The sequence below is a fragment of the Corvus moneduloides genome, chromosome 30 (genome assembly GCF_009650955.1).
Source record: "Corvus moneduloides isolate bCorMon1 chromosome 30, bCorMon1.pri, whole genome shotgun sequence".
Lineage (NCBI taxonomy): Eukaryota > Metazoa > Chordata > Aves > Passeriformes > Corvidae > Corvus > Corvus moneduloides.
Window position 1 is genome coordinate 17,011 of NC_045505.1, and position 17,727 is coordinate 34,737.

A 17,727-nucleotide genomic window follows, 5' to 3' on the forward strand; every position below is an offset into this window, starting at 1 on the left:
GGCCACCCCGGGGCCACCCCGGGGCCATTCCCGGGGCCACCCCGGGGACCCTCGGGGCCACCCCGGGGCCATTCCCGGGGCCATTCCCGGGGCCACCCCGGGGCCATTCCCGGGGCCATTCCCGGGGCCATTCCCGGGGCCACCCCGGGGACCCTCGGGGCCACCCCGGGGCCATTCCCGGGGCCACCCCGGGGCCATTCCCGGGGCCATTCCCGGGGCCACCCCGGGGACCCTCGGGGCCACCCCGGGGCCATTCCCGGGGCCATTCCCGGGGCCACCCCGGGGACCCTCGGGGCCACCCCGGGGCCATTCCCGGGGCCACCCCGGGGACCCTCGGGGCCACCCCGGGGCCATTCCCGGGGCCATTCCCGGGGACCCTCGGGGCCACCCCGGGGCCATTCCCGGCGCCTCTGGAATTGTCCCCAAGGTGGGGACCCCCCCAGGACCCCCCCATGTCCCAGCCCTGGACCAAACGGGGACACTGCAGCTCCTTCCTCTCTCATTTTTTTGTGGTTTCTTCCTCTTTTTTTTGATTTTTTTTCCCCTTTTATTTCTCTTTTTTTTCCTCTTTTTTTTTCCTCTTTTCCCCCCCTTTTATTTATCTTTTTTTCCCTCTTTTTTTCTCTTTTTTTCTCTTTTTTCCTCTTTTTTTCCCCTTTTATTTCTCTTTTTTTCTCTTTTTTCCTCTTTTTTTTCTCTTTTCCCCCCTTTTTCTTTCTTTTTCCCTCTTTTTTTCTTTTTTCTGTTTTTCCTCTTTTTTTCCTCTTTTTTTCCTCTTTTTTTCCTCTTTTTTTCCTCTTTTTTTCCTCTTTTTTTCCTCTTTTTTCCTCTTTTTCCTCTTTTTCCTCTTTTTCCTCTTTTTTCCTCTTTTTTCCTCTTTTTCCTCTTTTTCCTCTTTTTCCTCTTTTTCCCTCTTTTTCCCTCTTTTTTCCTCTTTTTTCCCCCTTTTCCCCCCCTTTTCCCCCCCTTTTCCCCCCTTCCCCCCCCTTTTCCCCCTCTTTTCCCCCTCTTTTCCCCCTCTTTTCCCCTCTTTTTCCCCTCTTTATTCTCGTTTTTTTTTCTTTTCAGGTCTTTTTTTTTGGTTGTTTTTTTCCTTTTTTCTGTTCGTTCTTTTGCTTTGGGAAGCTCCTCCCTCTCGGTGAAATAACAATCGTGGTAACCACACAACTCGGTCGCTGATTTACCGATGTATTTAATGTAAAGTAAAACGGAACAACGATAAAAAAAAACACCAAAAAAACCCAAAAAAACACAAAAAAAAAAAAAGGGGGGGAAAAAAACCCCCCCCAAAACCAAAAAAATTCCCAACTTTTTGTGTGCTCAGGGAGGGGACGCGGCGACAACGCGGCCACCGCTGCTGGCACCGGCGAGGAACCGCGGAGCCATCCGGTGCCAGCTGCCGGCCCTGCCCTGATAACGCTTATCAGAGTTCGCAGCTGCGTGGCGGCTCTTTTTTTTTTTTTTTTTTTGCCGTTTTTTGCCGGTTATTTACCCAAATTCCCACTGGGAAATTCGGGGAGCGGCGCTGCCCCTTTAAATCCGCGTGGCCGCTCTCTTAAAGACCCCCTCTGCCTCTGCTGGTGTTGCCCCTTTAAGGCGGTGCTGGTGGGGTCCACCCGGAGGGAGGCCACGCCCACGTGGGCCCCGCTAAAGTAAACAGAGGGGGCGTGGCCAGAGAGCTCGCGCCCTCCGCGAGGCCACGCCCACCGCGCCCCTCTTAAAGCGGCCGTGCCCGCACGGACATCGCGGGACCGGAACCGTTACGCAGGTGCGCGGCGGGGACGAGCGGGAGCGCGGTGGGGCTGGGGACAACCGGGACCGGGGTGGGACTGGGGCGGAAAACTCTGAGCCAACACCGGGGTGAGGCTGAGGGGAGGGAGAACCGGGACCCTGCTGGGGCTGGCGGGAAAACAACCGGGACCGGGGGTGGGGGGGGGGTTTGGGGACAACAGGGAGCGGGCTGGGCCTACGGCGGGGACAGCCGGGACCGGGATGGCGCTGAGGACAACCGGGATCGGGGTGGGGGAAGGAAGGACCGGGACCGGGACCGCGCTGGGGGCAACCGGGTTCGGGGTGGGGGAAGGAAGAACCGGGACCGGGCTGGGGGAAAAACAACCGGGAGCGGGCTGGGGCTGGCGGGGGACACAACTGGGACCGACCGGGCTGAGGAGGCGACAACCGGGACCGAACTGGGGGAGGGGACAACCGGAATCGGGCTGGGGCTGGGTGGGGAACAACGGGGATCGGGCTGGGGCTGGGTGGGGAACAACGGGGATCGGGCTGGGGCTGGGGGGCAGAACCGGGACCGGGCTGGGACTGGTGGGGAGGAAGAACCGGGACCGGGCTGGGGCAGCGGGACAGAACTGGGACCGGGCTGGGACTGGGGGGGAGGAAGAACCGGGACCGGGCTGGGGCAGCGGGACAGAACCGGGACCGGGCTGGGGCAGCGGGGGCAGAACTGGAGCGGGCGGGGAGGCGAACCGGGCGCGGTCGTGTCGCAGCAGAGGTCCCTGATCGCCGCTTTCCCCGGCAGCGTCACCGGGGCCGTTTCCCGGTACCGGTGCCCAGTGCCCGCCGCAGCTCCGCTCTCCCGTTCCGCCGCCGCCGCGATGCTGCTGCTCCGGGCCATGGCCGGGCGCAGGTAAGAGCGGCCCCCCCGGTGTCCCCCCGGTGTCCCCCCGGTGTCGCCGGCGCCGCCGTGACCCCGCTGTCCCCGCAGGCTCCCGCCGCTGACGCAGCTGCACCGCGGCTGCTCCCGCTTGGCCGCCGGTAGCGCGGCCCCGGGGGGACACCGGGGGGCGGCCCCGGTGCTGGCGGCGCTGCTGGGGCTCGGCGCCGTCCTGGCCTACGGAGAGCGGCGGCGGAGGGTGAGCGACAGCGCGGTGACAGCGGGGTGGTGGCGCCGGGATGGCACCGGGCGGGGTGGGGTGGTGGTGGGGGGGGGGGGGGTGACACCTCTGGGGCCTTCCCCGGGTCGATGACACCGGGGGTGCGGTTGGATCCTGACGGGGCGGATCCCGGTGAGAGGTGACACCGGGACAGCGGGAACACAGGAGGGGGTGGCACCGGGGGGTGGATCCCGAGGGAAGAGGGTGGCACCGGGGACGGGGTGGCACCGGGAGAGGGGGACTCGGGGAGGGGGTGGCACCGGGAGAGGGGGATCACGGGGAGGGGGTGGCATGGGGATAGGGGAATCACGGGAGAGGGTGGCACCGGCATAGGGGGATCACGGGAGGGGGTGGCACCGGGAGAGGGGGATCACGGAGCGGGGGTGGCACCGGGATAGGGGGATCACGGGAGAGGGTGGCACCGGGATAGGGGGATCACGAGAGAGGGTGGCACCGGGATAGGGGGATCACGGGGAGGGGGTGGCACCGGGAGAGGGGGATCACGGGGAGGGGGTGGCACCGGGATAGGGGGATCACGGGAGAGGGTGGCACCGGGATAGGGGGATCACGGGAGAGGGTGGCACCGGGATAGGGGGATCACGGGAGGGGGTGGCACCGGCATAGGGGGATCACGGGGAGGGGGTGGCACCGGGATAGGGGGATCACGGGAGAGGGTGGCACCGGGATAGGGGGATCACGGGAGGGGGTGGCACCGGGAGAGGGGGATCACGGGGAGGGGGTGGCACCGGGAGAGGGGGATCACGGGGAGGGGGTGGCACCGGGATAGGGGGATCACGGGAGGGGGTGGCACCGGGATAGGGGGATCACGGGAGAGGGTGGCACCGGGAGAGGGGGATCACGGGGAGGGGGTGGCACCGGGACAGGGGGATCACGAGAGAGGGTGGCACCGGGATAGGGGGATCACGGGAGAGGGTGGCACCGGGATAGGGGGATCACGGGAGGGGGTGGCACCGGGATAGGGGGATCACGGGAGAGGGTGGCACCGGGATAGGGGGATCACGGGAGGGGGTGGCACCGGGAGAGGGGGATCACGGGAGAGGGTGGCACCGGGACAGGGGGATCACGAGAGAGGGTGGCACCGGGATAGGGGGACCTGGGGAGGGGGTGGCATCGGGATAAGGGGATCACGGAGCGGGGGTGGCACCGGGACAGAGGATCACGGGAGAGGGTGGCACCGGGACAGGGGGATCACGGGGTGGGGGTGGCACCGGGACAGGGGGACCTGGGAGAGGGGGTGGCACCGGGACAGGGGGATCACGGAGCGGGGGTGGCACCGGGACAGAGGATCACGGGAGGGGGTGGCACCGGGACGGGGGGGGATCACGGGGATGCAGCACCGGGGGAGGAGGGGAGGCCGCGCCCGGACCCTCCAGAACCCCCCAAACCCCGCTCCTTGCCCAGGACGGGGACAGAGGTGCCACCCCTGAGCCTGTGTCACCCCCCAGCCGCTTTCGGGGGGTCCTGCCGGACCCTGCGGTGGGGGGGGATCCCGGGCGGGTTCCCTCTGACCTGTCCGGTGTCCGCAGAGCGCCCAGGCCGCCCAGGCCACTCCAGCCCCGCAGTACCCACGGTACACCCGGGCGGAGGTGGCCCGGCACCGCACCCCGGCGGACCGCGTGTGGGTCACGCACGGCACCGAGGTCTTCGATGTCACCGATTTCGTGGAGCTGCACCCGGGGGGACCGGACAAGCTGCTGCTGGCGGCCGGGGGACCCCTGGAGCCCTTCTGGGCTCTCTACGCCGTGCACAGCCAGCCGCACGTGCTGGAGCTGCTGCGCGACTACAAAGTGGGCGAGCTGAGCCCCGAGGAGGCCGCGCCACCCCCGGGGGACACCCAGGACCCGTTCGCCGGTGACCCCCCGCGCCACCCGGCGCTGCGGGTGAACAGCCTGAAGCCTTTCAACGCCGAGCCGCCACCGGAGCTGCTGACGCAGAGTTTCCTGACGCCCAACGAGCTCTTCTTCACCCGCAACCACCTCCCGGTGCCCGCCGTGGAGCCGGGCTCGTACCGGCTGCGCGTGGAGGGTCCCGGTGGCCGCTCGTTGTCGCTGTCGCTGGAGGAGCTGCGCGGCCGCTTCCCCAAGCACGAGGTGACGGCCACGCTGCAGTGCGCCGGTAACCGGAGGTCCGAGATGAGCCGCGTCCGGCCGGTCAAGGGGCTGGCGTGGGACATCGGGGCCATCAGCACGGCGCGCTGGGGCGGGGCGCGGCTCCGGGATGTGCTGCTGCACGCCGGTTTCGGCGACCATCCCCCCGCTGAGGGCGAGTGGCACGTGTGCTTCGAGGGGCTGGACGTGGACGCTTCGGGGACGCCTTACGGAGCGTCCATCCCGTTTCACCGAGCCATCAGCGCCGAGGCCGAGGTGCTGCTGGCCTACGAGATGAACGGGCAGGAGCTGCCGCGGGATCACGGCTTCCCGGTGCGCGTCGTGGTGCCCGGCGTGGTGGGAGCGCGGAGCGTGAAGTGGCTGCGGAGCGTGGCCGTGTCACCGGCCGAGAGCCCGAGCCACTGGCAGCAGAACGACTACAAAGGGTTCTGCCCGTCCGTGGACTGGGACACGGTGGATTTCCGAGCCGCCCCCGCCATCCAGGAGCTGCCGGTGCAGTCGGCGATCACCGAGCCGCGGCCCGGGGCGGCCGTGCCCGAGGGGGAGCTGACGGTGAAGGGCTACGCGTGGAGCGGCGGCGGCAGGGAGGTGGTGAGGGTGCGTGGGGGAAAGCGGGGGCGGAAAATGGGTGGGGAAAAGGGGGGGAATGGGTGGGAAAAAGGGGGGGAATGGGTGGGGGAAAAGGGGGGGAATGGGTGGGGGAAAGGGGGAAAATGGGTGAGAAAAGGAGGTGGAATGGGTGGGAGAAGGGGTGGAATGGGTGGGAAAAGGGGAGGAATGGGTGGGAAAAAGGGATGGAATGGGTGGGAAAAGGGGGGAAAATGGGTGGGAAAAAGGGATGGAATGGGTGGGAAAAGGGGATGGAATCAGCGGGAAAAGGGGATGGAAATGGGTGGGAGAAGGGGGAATGGGTGAGAAAAGGGGGTGGAATGGGCGGGAAAAGGGGATGGAATCAGCGGGAAAAGCGGGTGCGGAATTGGTGGGAAAAGGGGTGGAATGGGCGGGAAAAAGGGATGGAATCAGCGGGAAAGTGGGGTGGAATCAGCGGGGAAAAGCGGGTGTGGAATGGGTGGGAGAAGGGGATGGAATCAGCGGGAAAAGGGGATGGAATGAGTGGGAAAAGGGGGTGGAATCAGCAGGAAAAGGGGGTGGAATCAGCGGGGAAAAGGGATGGAATGGGCGGGAAAAGGGGGTGGAAGCATCGGGGAACATGTGAATGGATGTGCAGGGAAAGGGAGTGGAATTGGTGGGAAATTGGATGGAATTGGCGGGGAAAGTGGCTGGAATTGGTGGGAAAAGCGAGTGGAATCACCGGGAAAAGGGGATGGAATCAGTGGGAAAAGTGCCTGGAATTGCCGGGATAAATGGGCGGAATTCTTGGGAAAAGGGGCTGGAATTCCTGGGAAAAGGGGCTGGAATTGGCGGGAAAAGGGAATGGAATTCCTGGGAAAAGGGGCTGGAATTGGTGGGAAAAAGGGGCTGGAATTCCTGGGAAAATGGGATGGAATTGCCGGGAAAATGGGCTGGAATTCCTGGGAAAAGGGGCTGGAATTGGCGGGAAAATGAGATGGAATTGCCGGGAAAAGGGAATGGAATTGCCGGGAAAATGGGATGGAAGTCCTGGGAAAATGGGATGGAATTCCTGGGAAAAGGGGCTGGAATTGGTGGGAAAAAGGGGCTGGAATTGGCGGGGAAAAGGGCTGGAATAGAACTCGCTCTAATAATGATCTAATAATGAATATTTGTATTAATTGTGACAATATTATCGTACCAAGGACGGTGTAATCGATAACAATAGAATGATAATTAATATATTAGTATAGGGGTGTAATAAATAACGGTGTAATAATTATTAGAGCGATAATAACATCTAATGATGCGATAATGAATGTGGCGCAAGAGATAATAATAATTAATAGAGTGGTATCATAGATAATAATAATGATTAACGTAATAATTAATACAGCCATGTAATACACGGCAATAGAATAATTAATAATTATTATAAAATAATAATCTAATAATGATTAATAGAGTCATATAACAGATCACAGTATAATGATTAATATGGTCATATAATCAATAATAATGATGATTAATAAAGTCATATAATCAATAATAATCTAATGATGATTAATAAAGCGATAGATCATAATATAATGATTAATATAGTTAAATAATCAATAATAATCTAATAGTGATCAATAAAGCGATATAATAAATAATAATTTAATAATTATTAATAAAGCCATATAATAAATTATAATATGGCAATATAATAAATAATAATTTAATAATAATTAATAAAGTGATATAATAAATAATAATAAGGTGATGTACTATATAATAAATTAATAATGATTAATATAACTATATAGTAGATAATATGGCGATATAACGCATAATAATTTAATAATGATTAATATATCATTATATATAACCTAATAATGTGATAAATAGATATAATTAATAATTATCATAAATTAATAATACATAAAATAAGTTTTAATACAATAATCAATAGAGTGATATAATTTAAGAATGATCAATATAGGGAGATAATGTAATGATGCAATAATTAATGTAGCAAGATAATAATACAATAATTAATAGAGGGAGATAACGTAATGATCCGATAATTAATGTAGGGAGATAACACAATCATAAAATAATTAATGTAGGGAGATGACATAATGATGCAATAATTAATGCAGGGAGATAACATAATGATGCAATAATTAATATGGCGAGATGATAAGAATAAAGCGAGATAACAGAATAATAAAATAATTGATATAGCGAGATAACATAATCATAAAATAATTAATGAAGCGAGATAACATGATCCAGTAATTAATGTAGAGAGATAACATGGTACAATAATTAATAAAGCGATATAATATAATAATACAATAATTAATATGGGGAGATAATACAATAATTAATAAAGCGAGATAACGATCATTTCATAGCGATCGATAAATGATCGTTATTAAATGATAAATTAAATCATACCCATGATAGTGTTTATATATCAGATATTTATCTATGATATAAAAATATATCATATAAAAATATATCATATAAAAATATATCATATAAAAATATATCATAGATTCATCTATCACATATATTTATCACATACCTTTATATATCACATACATTTATCTATCGACACTTATGTATCACATATAAATATATCATATATTTATATATCACATGCTTTTATATATCATACATTTATCTATCGTATATAAATACATCTTATATTTACGTATCACATAGATTATTGTATCATAGATTTATATATGACACGTATTGATATATAATATTTTATATATATTTCTATATCATAGAAAAATATATATTTATCTCTCATACATTTATATATCGTACACATATATTTATCCTATGTGAATATCATATATTTATATATCATATATTTTTAAATCATGTATTTATATATTACACGTATTTCTAGATCATGAAAAATATAGCATACATTTATCTATCATATACGCTTATCTATCACATATAAATATATCTTGTATTTATATATCATGTATATTTATATACAACCTAAAAATATATCATCTAAAAATACATAAAAACATATCATATAAAATCTATCACATATTTATCTATCATACATTTTTCTATCATATATAAATATATCATATATTTATCTATCCCATGCCTTCATCTATCACATATATTTATGTATCATATATATTTATGTATCGTAGTTATATATCATACATATTTATATATCATATATTTATCTATCACATATATTCATATATTGCATACGTTTATATATCATGTATTTACATATCGCATATATTTATATAGCATATATTTATCTATCATATACGTTTATATATCACATATTTATGTATCACATATATTTATCTATCATGCATTTATCATATTTAAATATATCACATGTATTTATATCACATATATTTATATATATTTATATATCATATATTTATCTATCATAAAAATATATATTTATCTAGCATGCCTTTATCATATACATTTACCTATCATATATAAATATATCTTATATTTATATATCACATGCATGTATATATCACATGCATTTATATATCGTACATTTATATATCACATACATTTATCTATCATATATGAATATATTTTACATTTATATATCACATATATTTATCATATAGATTTATATATCATATATAGTCAATTATCACATGCATTTGTATATATTTATCTATCATCTACATTTATATATCATACATTTCTATACCATGCATTTATATATCATGCATTTATATATCATATATTTATATATCATATATATTTATATATTATATATATATCATACACTTACATATCATACATTTGTATATCATATATATTTATATATCACATATTTACCTGTCATATATGTTTATATATCACATATTTATGTATCACATATATTTATCTATCATGCATTTATCATATTTAAATATATCACATGTATTTATATCACATATATTTATATATATTTATATATCATATATTTATCTATCATAAAAATATATATTTATCTAGCATGCCTTTATCATATACATTTACCTATCATATATAAATATATTTTATATTTATATATCACATGCATGTATATATCACATGCATTTATATATCATACATTTATATATCACAGATTTATATATCACATACATTTATCTATCATATATGAATATATTTTACATTTATATATCACATATATTTATCATATAGATTTATCTATCATATATAGTCATATATCACATGCATTTGTATATATTTATCTATCATCTACATTTATATATCATACATTTATATATCATGCATTTATATATCATATATTTATATATCACACATCTATATATCATATATTTATATATCATGCATTAACATATAATGTATTTATATATCATACATTTATATATCATGCATTTACATATCATGTATTTATATATCATATATTTATATATCATATACATATATTATATATATATATATCATACACATATATCGTACATTTGTACATCATATATATTTATATATCATATATTTATCTATCATATACGTTTATATATCACATATTTATATATCACATGTATTTATCTATCATGCATTTATCTATCATATTTAAATATATCACATGTATTTATGTCACATATATTTATATATATTTATATATCATACATTTGTATATCATATATATTTATGTATCATATATTTATCTCCCCCATGCATTTATCTCCCCCACGTATTTATCGCTCACATTCATTTATCAATCACATTCATTTCTCGCTCACATTCATTTATCGCTCACATTCATTTATCAATCACATTCATTTATCGCTCACATTCATTTATCAATCACATTCATTTATCAATCACATTCATTTATTGCTCACATTCATTTCTCGCTCACATTCATTTATCGCTCACATTCATTTATCGCTCACATTCATTTATCAATCACATTCATTTATCGCTCACATTCATTTATCGCTCACATTCATTTATCAATCACATTCATTTATCGCTCACATTCATTTATCGCTCACATTCATTTATCAATCACATTCATTTATCGCTCACATTCATTTATCGCTCACATTCATTTATCAATCACATTCATTTATCGCTCACATTCATTTCTCGCTCACATTCATTTATCAATCACATTCATTTATCGCTCACATTCATTTATCAATCACATTCATTTCTCGCTCACATTCATTTCTCGCTCACATTCATTTATCAATCACATTCATTTCTCGCTCACATTCATTTATCGATCACATTCATTTATCAATCGCATTCATTTATCGATCCCATTCATTTCTCGATCATCTCCATTTCTCCATCCCACATTCACAGAACCGATCTCACCCCCAATAACCCGATCACCAACGTGTTGCTATCACCTGCACTAACTAACTCTAATTAACGCTAATTCATTAACGCTAATTAACCCCTCCCCGCAGGTGGACGTGTCGCTGGACGGGGGCCGGACGTGGCGAGCGGCCGAGCTGCCCGGCCAGCGGGGCCGGGGCTGGGCGTGGGCGCTGTGGGAGCTGCGGGCGCCGGTGGCCGCGGGCTCGAGGCTGGACATCGTCTGCAAGGCCGTGGACCGCAGCTACAACGTGCAGCCGGACACCGTGGCACCCATCTGGAACCTGCGCGGGGTCCTGAGCAACGCCTGGCACCGCGTGCCCGTCACCGTCACCCGCTGAGTGCCAGGGGACACCGGGGGGCACTGGGGACATCGGGGGGCTGGCACAGTGTCACCGTCACCTGCTGAGTGCCACGGGGACACCGGGGGGCACTGGGGGCATTGGGGACATTGGGGGCACTGGCACAGTGTCACCGTCACCCGCTGAGTGCCAGGGGACATCGGGGACACTGGGGGGCTGGCACAGTGTCACCGTCACCCGCTGAGTGCCACGGGGACACCGGGGGGGCACTGGGGACATCGGGGGGCTGGCACAGTGTCACCGTCACTCGCTGAGTGCCGGGGACATCGGGGGGCACTGGGGACATCGGGGGCTGGCACAGTGTCATCATCACCCGCTGAGTGCCGGGGACACCGGGGGGCACTGGGGGCATTGAGGGGCTGGCACAGTGTCACCGTCACCCGCTGAGTGCCAGGGGACACCGGGGGGCACTGGGGACATGGGGGGCTGGCACAGTGTCACCGTCACCCGCTGAGTGCCACGGGGACACCGGGGGGCACTGGGGACATGGGGGGCTGGCACAGTGTCACCGTCACCCGCTGAGTGCCAGGGGACACCGGGGGGCACGGGGGGCATTGAGGGGCTGGCACAGTGTCACCGTCACCTGCTGAGTGCCAGGGGACACCGGGGGGCACTGGGGACATCGGGGGCTGGCACAGTGTCACCGTCACTCGCTGAGTGCCAGGGGACATCGGGGGGCACTGGGGGGCTGGCACTGTGTCATCATCACCCGCTGAGTGCCACGGGGACACCGGGGGCACTGGGGGCATTGGGGGGCTGGCACAGTGTCACCGTCACCCGCTGAGTGCCAGGGGACACCGGGGGGCACTGGGGACATCGGGGGGCTGGCACAGTGTCACCGCCACCCGCTGAGTGCCAGGGGGACATCGGGGGGCACTGGGGGCATTGGGGGGCTGGCACAGTGTCACCGTCACCCGCTGAGTGCCACGGGGACATCGGGGGGCACTGGGGGGCATTGAGGGGCTGGCACAGTGTCACCGTCACCCGCTGAGTGCCACGGGGACACCGGGGGGCACTGGGGGGCATTGAGGGGCTGGCACAGTGTCACCGTCACCCGCTGAGTGCCAGGGGACACCGGGGGGCACTGGGGACATTGAGGGGCTGGCACAGTGTCACCGTCACCCGCTGAGTGCCATGGGGACATCGGGGACACTGGGGGGCTGGCACTGTGTCATCATCACCCGCTGAGTGCCACGGGGACACCGGGGGGCACTGGGGACATTGAGGGGCTGGCACAGTGTCACCGTCACCCGCTGAGTGCCATGGGGACATCGGGGACACTGGGGGGCTGGCACTGTGTCATCATCACCCGCTGAGTGCCACGGGGACACCGGGGGGCACTGGGGACATCGGGGGGCTGGCACTGTGTCATCATCACCCGCTGAGTGCCAGGGGGACATCGGGGGGCACTGGGGGCATTGGGGGGCTGGCACAGTGTCACCGTCACCCGCTGAGTGCCACGGGGACACCGGGGGGCACTGGGGGCATTGGGGGCTGGCACAGTGTCACCGTCACCCGCTGAGTGCCACGGGGACACCGGGGGGCATTGGGGACACTGGGGGGCTGGCACAGTGTCACCGTCACCCGCTGAGTGCCACGGGGACATCGGGGGGCACTGGGGGCACTGGGGGGCTGGCACAGTGTCACCGTCACCCGCTGAGTGCCACGGGGACACCGGGGGCACTGGGGACATCGGGGGGCTGGCACAGTGTCACCGTCACCCACTGAGTGCCATGGGGACATCGGGGGACACTGGGGGCATTGGGGGGCTGGCACAGTGTCACCGTCACTCGCTGAGTGCCAGGGGACATCGGGGGGCACTGGGGACATGGGGGGGCTGGCACAGTGTCACCGTCACCCACTGAGTGCCATGGGGACATCGGGGGACACTGGGGGCATTGGGGGGCTGGCACAGTGTCACCGTCACCCGCTGAGTGCCAGGGGACATCGGGGACACTGGGGGGCTGGCACTGTGTCATCATCACCCGCTGAGTGCCGGGGGACACCGGGGGCACTGGGGACATCGGGGACACTGGGGGGCTGGCACTGTGTCATCATCACCCGCTGAGTGCCAGGGGGACATCGGGGGGCACTGGGGGCATTGGGGACATTGGGGGGCTGGCACAGTGTCACCGTCACCCGCTGAGTGCCAGGGGGACATCGGGGGGCACTGGGGGCATTGGGGACATTGGGGGGCTGGCACAGTGTCACCGTCACCCGCTGAGTGCCGGGGGGACATCGGGGGGCACTGGGGGCATTGGGGGGCTGGCACAGTGTCACCGTCACCCGCTGAGTGCCTGGGGACACCGGGGGCACCAGGGAGCCCAAAGGGTTCCCCAGATCCCAGAGGGTTCCATGGATCCCGAAGGGTTCTGGACACCCCAAAGGGATCCAGGGAGCTCAATGGGATCTGTGCATCCCAAAGGTTCCGTGGATCCCAGAGGGTTCTGGACATCCCAGAGGGTTCTACAGAGCTCAATGGGATCCGTAGATCCCAAAGGTTCCATGGATCCAAAGGGTTCTGGACACCCCAAAGGGTTCTGTGGACCCCAAAGGGATCCAGGGAGCTCAATGGGATCTGTGGATCCCAAAGGTTCCGTGGATCCCAGAGGGTTCTGGACATCCCAGAGGGTTCTAGATGACCCAAAGGGTTCTGGACACCCCAAAGGGATCCACAGAGCTCAATGGGATCCGTGGATCCCAAAGGTTCCGTGGATCCCAGAGGGTTCTGGACACCCCGAAGGGATCCACGGAGCTCAACGGGTTCCATGGACCCCAAAGGGTTCTGTGGGATCTGGGTTCTGTTGGACCCCAAAAGGTTCCGTGGAGCTCAGTGGGATCCGTGGTCCCCGATGGGTTCTGGGGACCCCAAAGGGTTTGAGGGCCCCTGAAGGGTTCCAGGGACCCCCCGCGTCCTGTGGACCCCAAAGGCTTCTCCAGAGCCCCAGGTTCTGCTCAGCCCCAAAGTGTTCCAGAGACCCCAAAAGGATTTTATGGACCCCAAAAGGATTTTATGGACCCCAAAGTGTTCCAGAGACCCCAAAAGGATTTTATGGATCCCCCAAAGTGTTCCAGAGACCCCAAAAGGATTTTATGGACCCCAAAAGGATTTTATGGATCCCCCAAAGTGTTCCAGAGACCCCAAAAGGATTTTATGGGCCCCAAAAGGATTTTATGGACCCCAAAGTGTTCCAGAGACCCCAAAAGAATTTTATGGACCTCAAAAGGATTTTATGGATCCCCCAAAGTGTTCCAGAGACCCCAAAAGGATTTTATGGATCCCCCAAAGTGTTCCAGAGACCCCAAAAGAATTTTATGGACCCCAAAGTGTTCAACAGACCCCAAAAGAATTTTATGGACCCCAAAAGGATTTTATGGACCCCAAAGTGTTCCACAGACCCCAAAAGGATTTTATGGACCCCAAAAGGATTTTATGGATCCCCCAAAGTGTTCCAGAGACCCCAAAAGAATTTTATGGACCCCAAAAGGATTTTATGGATCCCCCAAAGTGTTCCAGAGACCCCAAAAGGATTTTATGGACCCCAAAAGGATTTTATGGACCCCAAAGTGTTCCAGAGACCCCAAAAGAATTTTATGGGCCCCAAAGTGTTCCAGAGACCCCAAAAGGATTTTATGGATCCCCCAAAGTGTTCCAGAGACCCCAAAAGGATTTTATGGACCCCAAAAGGATTTTATGGATCCCCCAAAGTGTTCCAGAGACCCCAAAAGGATTTTATGGGCCCCAAAAGGATTTTATGGACCCCAAAGTGTTCCAGAGACCCCAAAAGAATTTTATGGACCTCAAAAGGATTTTATGGATCCCCCAAAGTGTTCCAGAGACCCCAAAAGGATTTTATGGATCCCCCAAAGTGTTCCAGAGACCCCAAAAGGATTTTGTGGACCCCAAAGTGTTCCAGAGACCCCAAAAGAATTTTATGGACCCCAAAAGGATTTTATGGATCCCCCAAAGTGTTCCAGAGACCCCAAAAGGATTTTATGGACCCCAAAAGGATTTTATGGACCCCAAAGTGTTCCAGAGACCCCAAAAGAATTTTATGGACCCCAAAAGGATTTTATGGATCCCCCAAAGTGTTCCAGAGACCCCAAAAGGATTTTATGGATCCCCCAAAGTGTTCCAGAGACCCCAAAAGAATTTTATGGACCCCAAAGTGTTCAACAGACCCCAAAAGGATTTTATGGATCCCCCAAAAGGATTTTATGGATCCCCCAAAAGGATTTTATGGACTCCAAAGGATTTTATGGACTCCAAAGGATTTTGTGGACCCCAAAAGGATTTTATGGACTCCAAAGGATTTTAAGGACCCCAAAAAGGATTTTAAGGACCCCAAAAAGTTCTCCGGCCCCGATGGATTCTATGGCCCCAAAGGGTTCGACAACCCCACAGCTCGAAGGTCACCGGGGTTTTATGGCCCTGGGGTTTTATGGCCCCGAGGTTTTATGGCCCCCGGGGTTTTATGGCCCCCGAGGTTTTATGGCCCCGGGATTTACACCCCGATGCGTGAAAGTGCCTCCATAAAGATTTGGGAACTTTTATGGCCTCGGTGCCTTCCTGGGACAGCGAGGGCGGGGTGGGAGCGGGGCGGGGGGAGAGAAATGGGGGCGGTTCTGGGACCCCCAGGGACCCCCCTGATCCTATGGGACCCCCCTGATCCTATGGGACCCCCAGGGACCCCCCTGATCCTATGGGACCCCCCTGATCCTATGGGACCCCCAAGATGATCCTATGGGACCCCCAGGGACCCCCTGATCCTATGGGACCCCCCTGATCCTATGGGACCCCCAGGGACCCCCCTGATCCTATGGGACCCCCCTGATCCTATGGGACCCCCTGATCCTATGGGACGCCCAGGGACCCCCTGATCCTATGGGACCCCCCTGATCCTATGGGACCCCCTGATCCTATGGGACCCCCAGGGACCCCCCTGATCCTATGGGACCCCCCTGATCCTATGGGACCCCCAGGGACCCCCCTGATCCTATGGGACCCCCTGATCCTATGGGACCCCCAAGATGATCCTATGGGACCCCCAGGGACCCCCTGATCCTATGGGACCCCCCTGATCCTATGGGACCCCCAGGGACCCCCCTGATCCTATGGGACCCCCCTGATCCTATGGGACCCCCTGATCCTATGGGACGCCCAGGGACCCCCTGATCCTATGGGACCCCCCTGATCCTATGGGACCCCCTGATCCTATGGGACCCCCAGGGACCCCCCTGATCCTATGGGACCCCCCTGATCCTATGGGACCCCCAGGGACCCCCCTGATCCTATGGGACCCCCTGATCCTATGGGACCCCCAGGGACCCCCTGATCCTATGGGACCCCCTGATCCTATGGGACCCCCAGGGACCCCCTGATCCTATGGGACCCCCCTGATCCTATGGGACCCCCTGATCCTATGGGACCCCCAAGATGATCCTATGGGACCCCCAGGGACCCCCTGATCCTATGGGACCCCCTGATCCTATGGGACCTGATGACCCCTGGGACCCCTTGATCCTATAAGGATCCTGTGACCCCATGGGACCCCCTGACCTGGTGGGACCCCCTGACCCTACAGGACCTCGGGACCTTCTGGGCTCCTTTGATCCTATGGGACCCCCTGACCCTATGGGACCCCCCTGATCCTATGGGAACCCCAGGGACCCCCTGACCCTATGGGACCCCCCTGATCCTATGGGAACCCCAGGGACCCCCTGACCCTATGGGACCCCCTGACCTTATAGGTCCCAGTGACCCTGTAAAAGCCCCTGACCCTAAATAACCCCCTGACCTAAAGAGACCCCCCAATCCTATAGGATCCTGTGACCCCGTGGCACCCCCTGATCCTATAGGACCTCGTGACCTTCTGGGACCCCTCCATCCTATGGGACGCTGTGACCCTACAGGACCCCTGTGACCCTAAATAACCCCCGACCCTACAGGACCCCTGTGACCCCACAGGACCCCTGTGACCCTAAATAACTCCTGACCCTACAGGACCCCTGTGACCCTAAATAACTCCTGACCCTACAGACCCCTGTGACCCTAAATAACTCCTGACCCTACAGACCCCTGTGACCCTACAGGACCCCTGTGACCCTAAATAACCCCCAACCCTACAGGACCCCTGTGACCCTACAGGACCCCTGTGACCCTAAATAACTCCTGACCCTAAATACCCCTGTGACCCTACAGGACCCCTGTGACCCTAAATAACTCCTGACCCTAAATACCCCTGTGACCCTACAGGACCCCTGTGACCCTAAATAACTCCTGACCCTACAGACCCCTGTGACCCTACAGGACCCCTGTGACCCTAAATAACCCCCGACCCTAAATACCCCTGTGACCCTACAGGACCCCTGTGACCCTAAATAACTCCTGACCCTACAGACCCCTGTGACCCTACAGGACCCCTGTGACCCTAAATA

General features: G+C 53.0%; 2 protein-coding genes across 4 annotated transcripts; both read left to right on the plus strand.

Moving 5' to 3' along the window:
• Positions 1 to 1,491: 1,491 nt before the first annotated feature.
• SUOX (sulfite oxidase) lies at positions 1,492 to 11,313 on the plus strand. Of its 3 annotated transcripts, none has more exons than XM_032093850.1 (5): positions 1,492 to 1,768; positions 2,505 to 2,641; positions 2,720 to 2,867; positions 4,436 to 5,614; positions 11,020 to 11,313. In XM_032093850.1, the coding sequence occupies exons 2-5, from the start codon at positions 2,610 to 2,612 to the stop codon at positions 11,266 to 11,268; spliced, it is 1,608 nt and encodes a 535-aa protein (XP_031949741.1). In that variant the 5' UTR covers positions 1,492 to 1,768; positions 2,505 to 2,609; the 3' UTR covers positions 11,269 to 11,313. The 3 variants fall into 3 exon arrangements, with proteins under 3 accessions (XP_031949741.1, XP_031949740.1, XP_031949742.1); XM_032093849.1 differs by having other exon boundaries at positions 2,534 to 2,641; XM_032093851.1 differs by lacking the exon at positions 1,492 to 1,768 and adding an exon at positions 1,783 to 1,860 and having other exon boundaries at positions 2,534 to 2,641.
• Positions 11,314 to 13,526: 2,213 nt separating this feature from the next.
• Positions 13,527 to 17,050, plus strand: LOC116436596. Its single transcript, XM_032093820.1, has 6 exons — positions 13,527 to 13,789; positions 13,939 to 14,571; positions 14,909 to 14,957; positions 15,039 to 15,097; positions 15,139 to 15,851; positions 17,041 to 17,050. Exons 2-6 carry the CDS (start codon positions 14,383 to 14,385, stop codon positions 17,048 to 17,050), a joined length of 1,020 nt encoding a protein of 339 aa, XP_031949711.1. The 5' UTR covers positions 13,527 to 13,789; positions 13,939 to 14,382.
• Positions 17,051 to 17,727: the final 677 nt, after the last annotated feature.

Coding starts and splice junctions, on each gene's coding strand:
- SUOX (XM_032093850.1), top strand. CDS start 2,610: ATGCTGCTGCTCCGGGCCATGGCCGGGCGCAG. Junction 2,642..2,719: donor CGGGCCATGGCCGGGCGCAG/GTAAGAGCGGCC, acceptor CTGTCCCCGCAG/GCTCCCGCCGCTGACGCAGC. Junction 5,615..11,019: donor GCGGCAGGGAGGTGGTGAGG/GTGCGTGGGGGA, acceptor CCCTCCCCGCAG/GTGGACGTGTCGCTGGACGG.
- LOC116436596 (XM_032093820.1), top strand. CDS start 14,383: ATGGACCCCAAAAGGATTTTATGGATCCCCCAAAGTGTTCCAGAGACC. Junction 14,572..14,908: donor CAAAAGGATTTTATGGATCC/CCCAAAGTGTTC, acceptor TGTTCCAGAGAC/CCCAAAAGGATTTTATGGAT. Junction 14,958..15,038: donor TGTTCCAGAGACCCCAAAAG/GATTTTATGGAC, acceptor GGGCCCCAAAAG/GATTTTATGGACCCCAAAGT.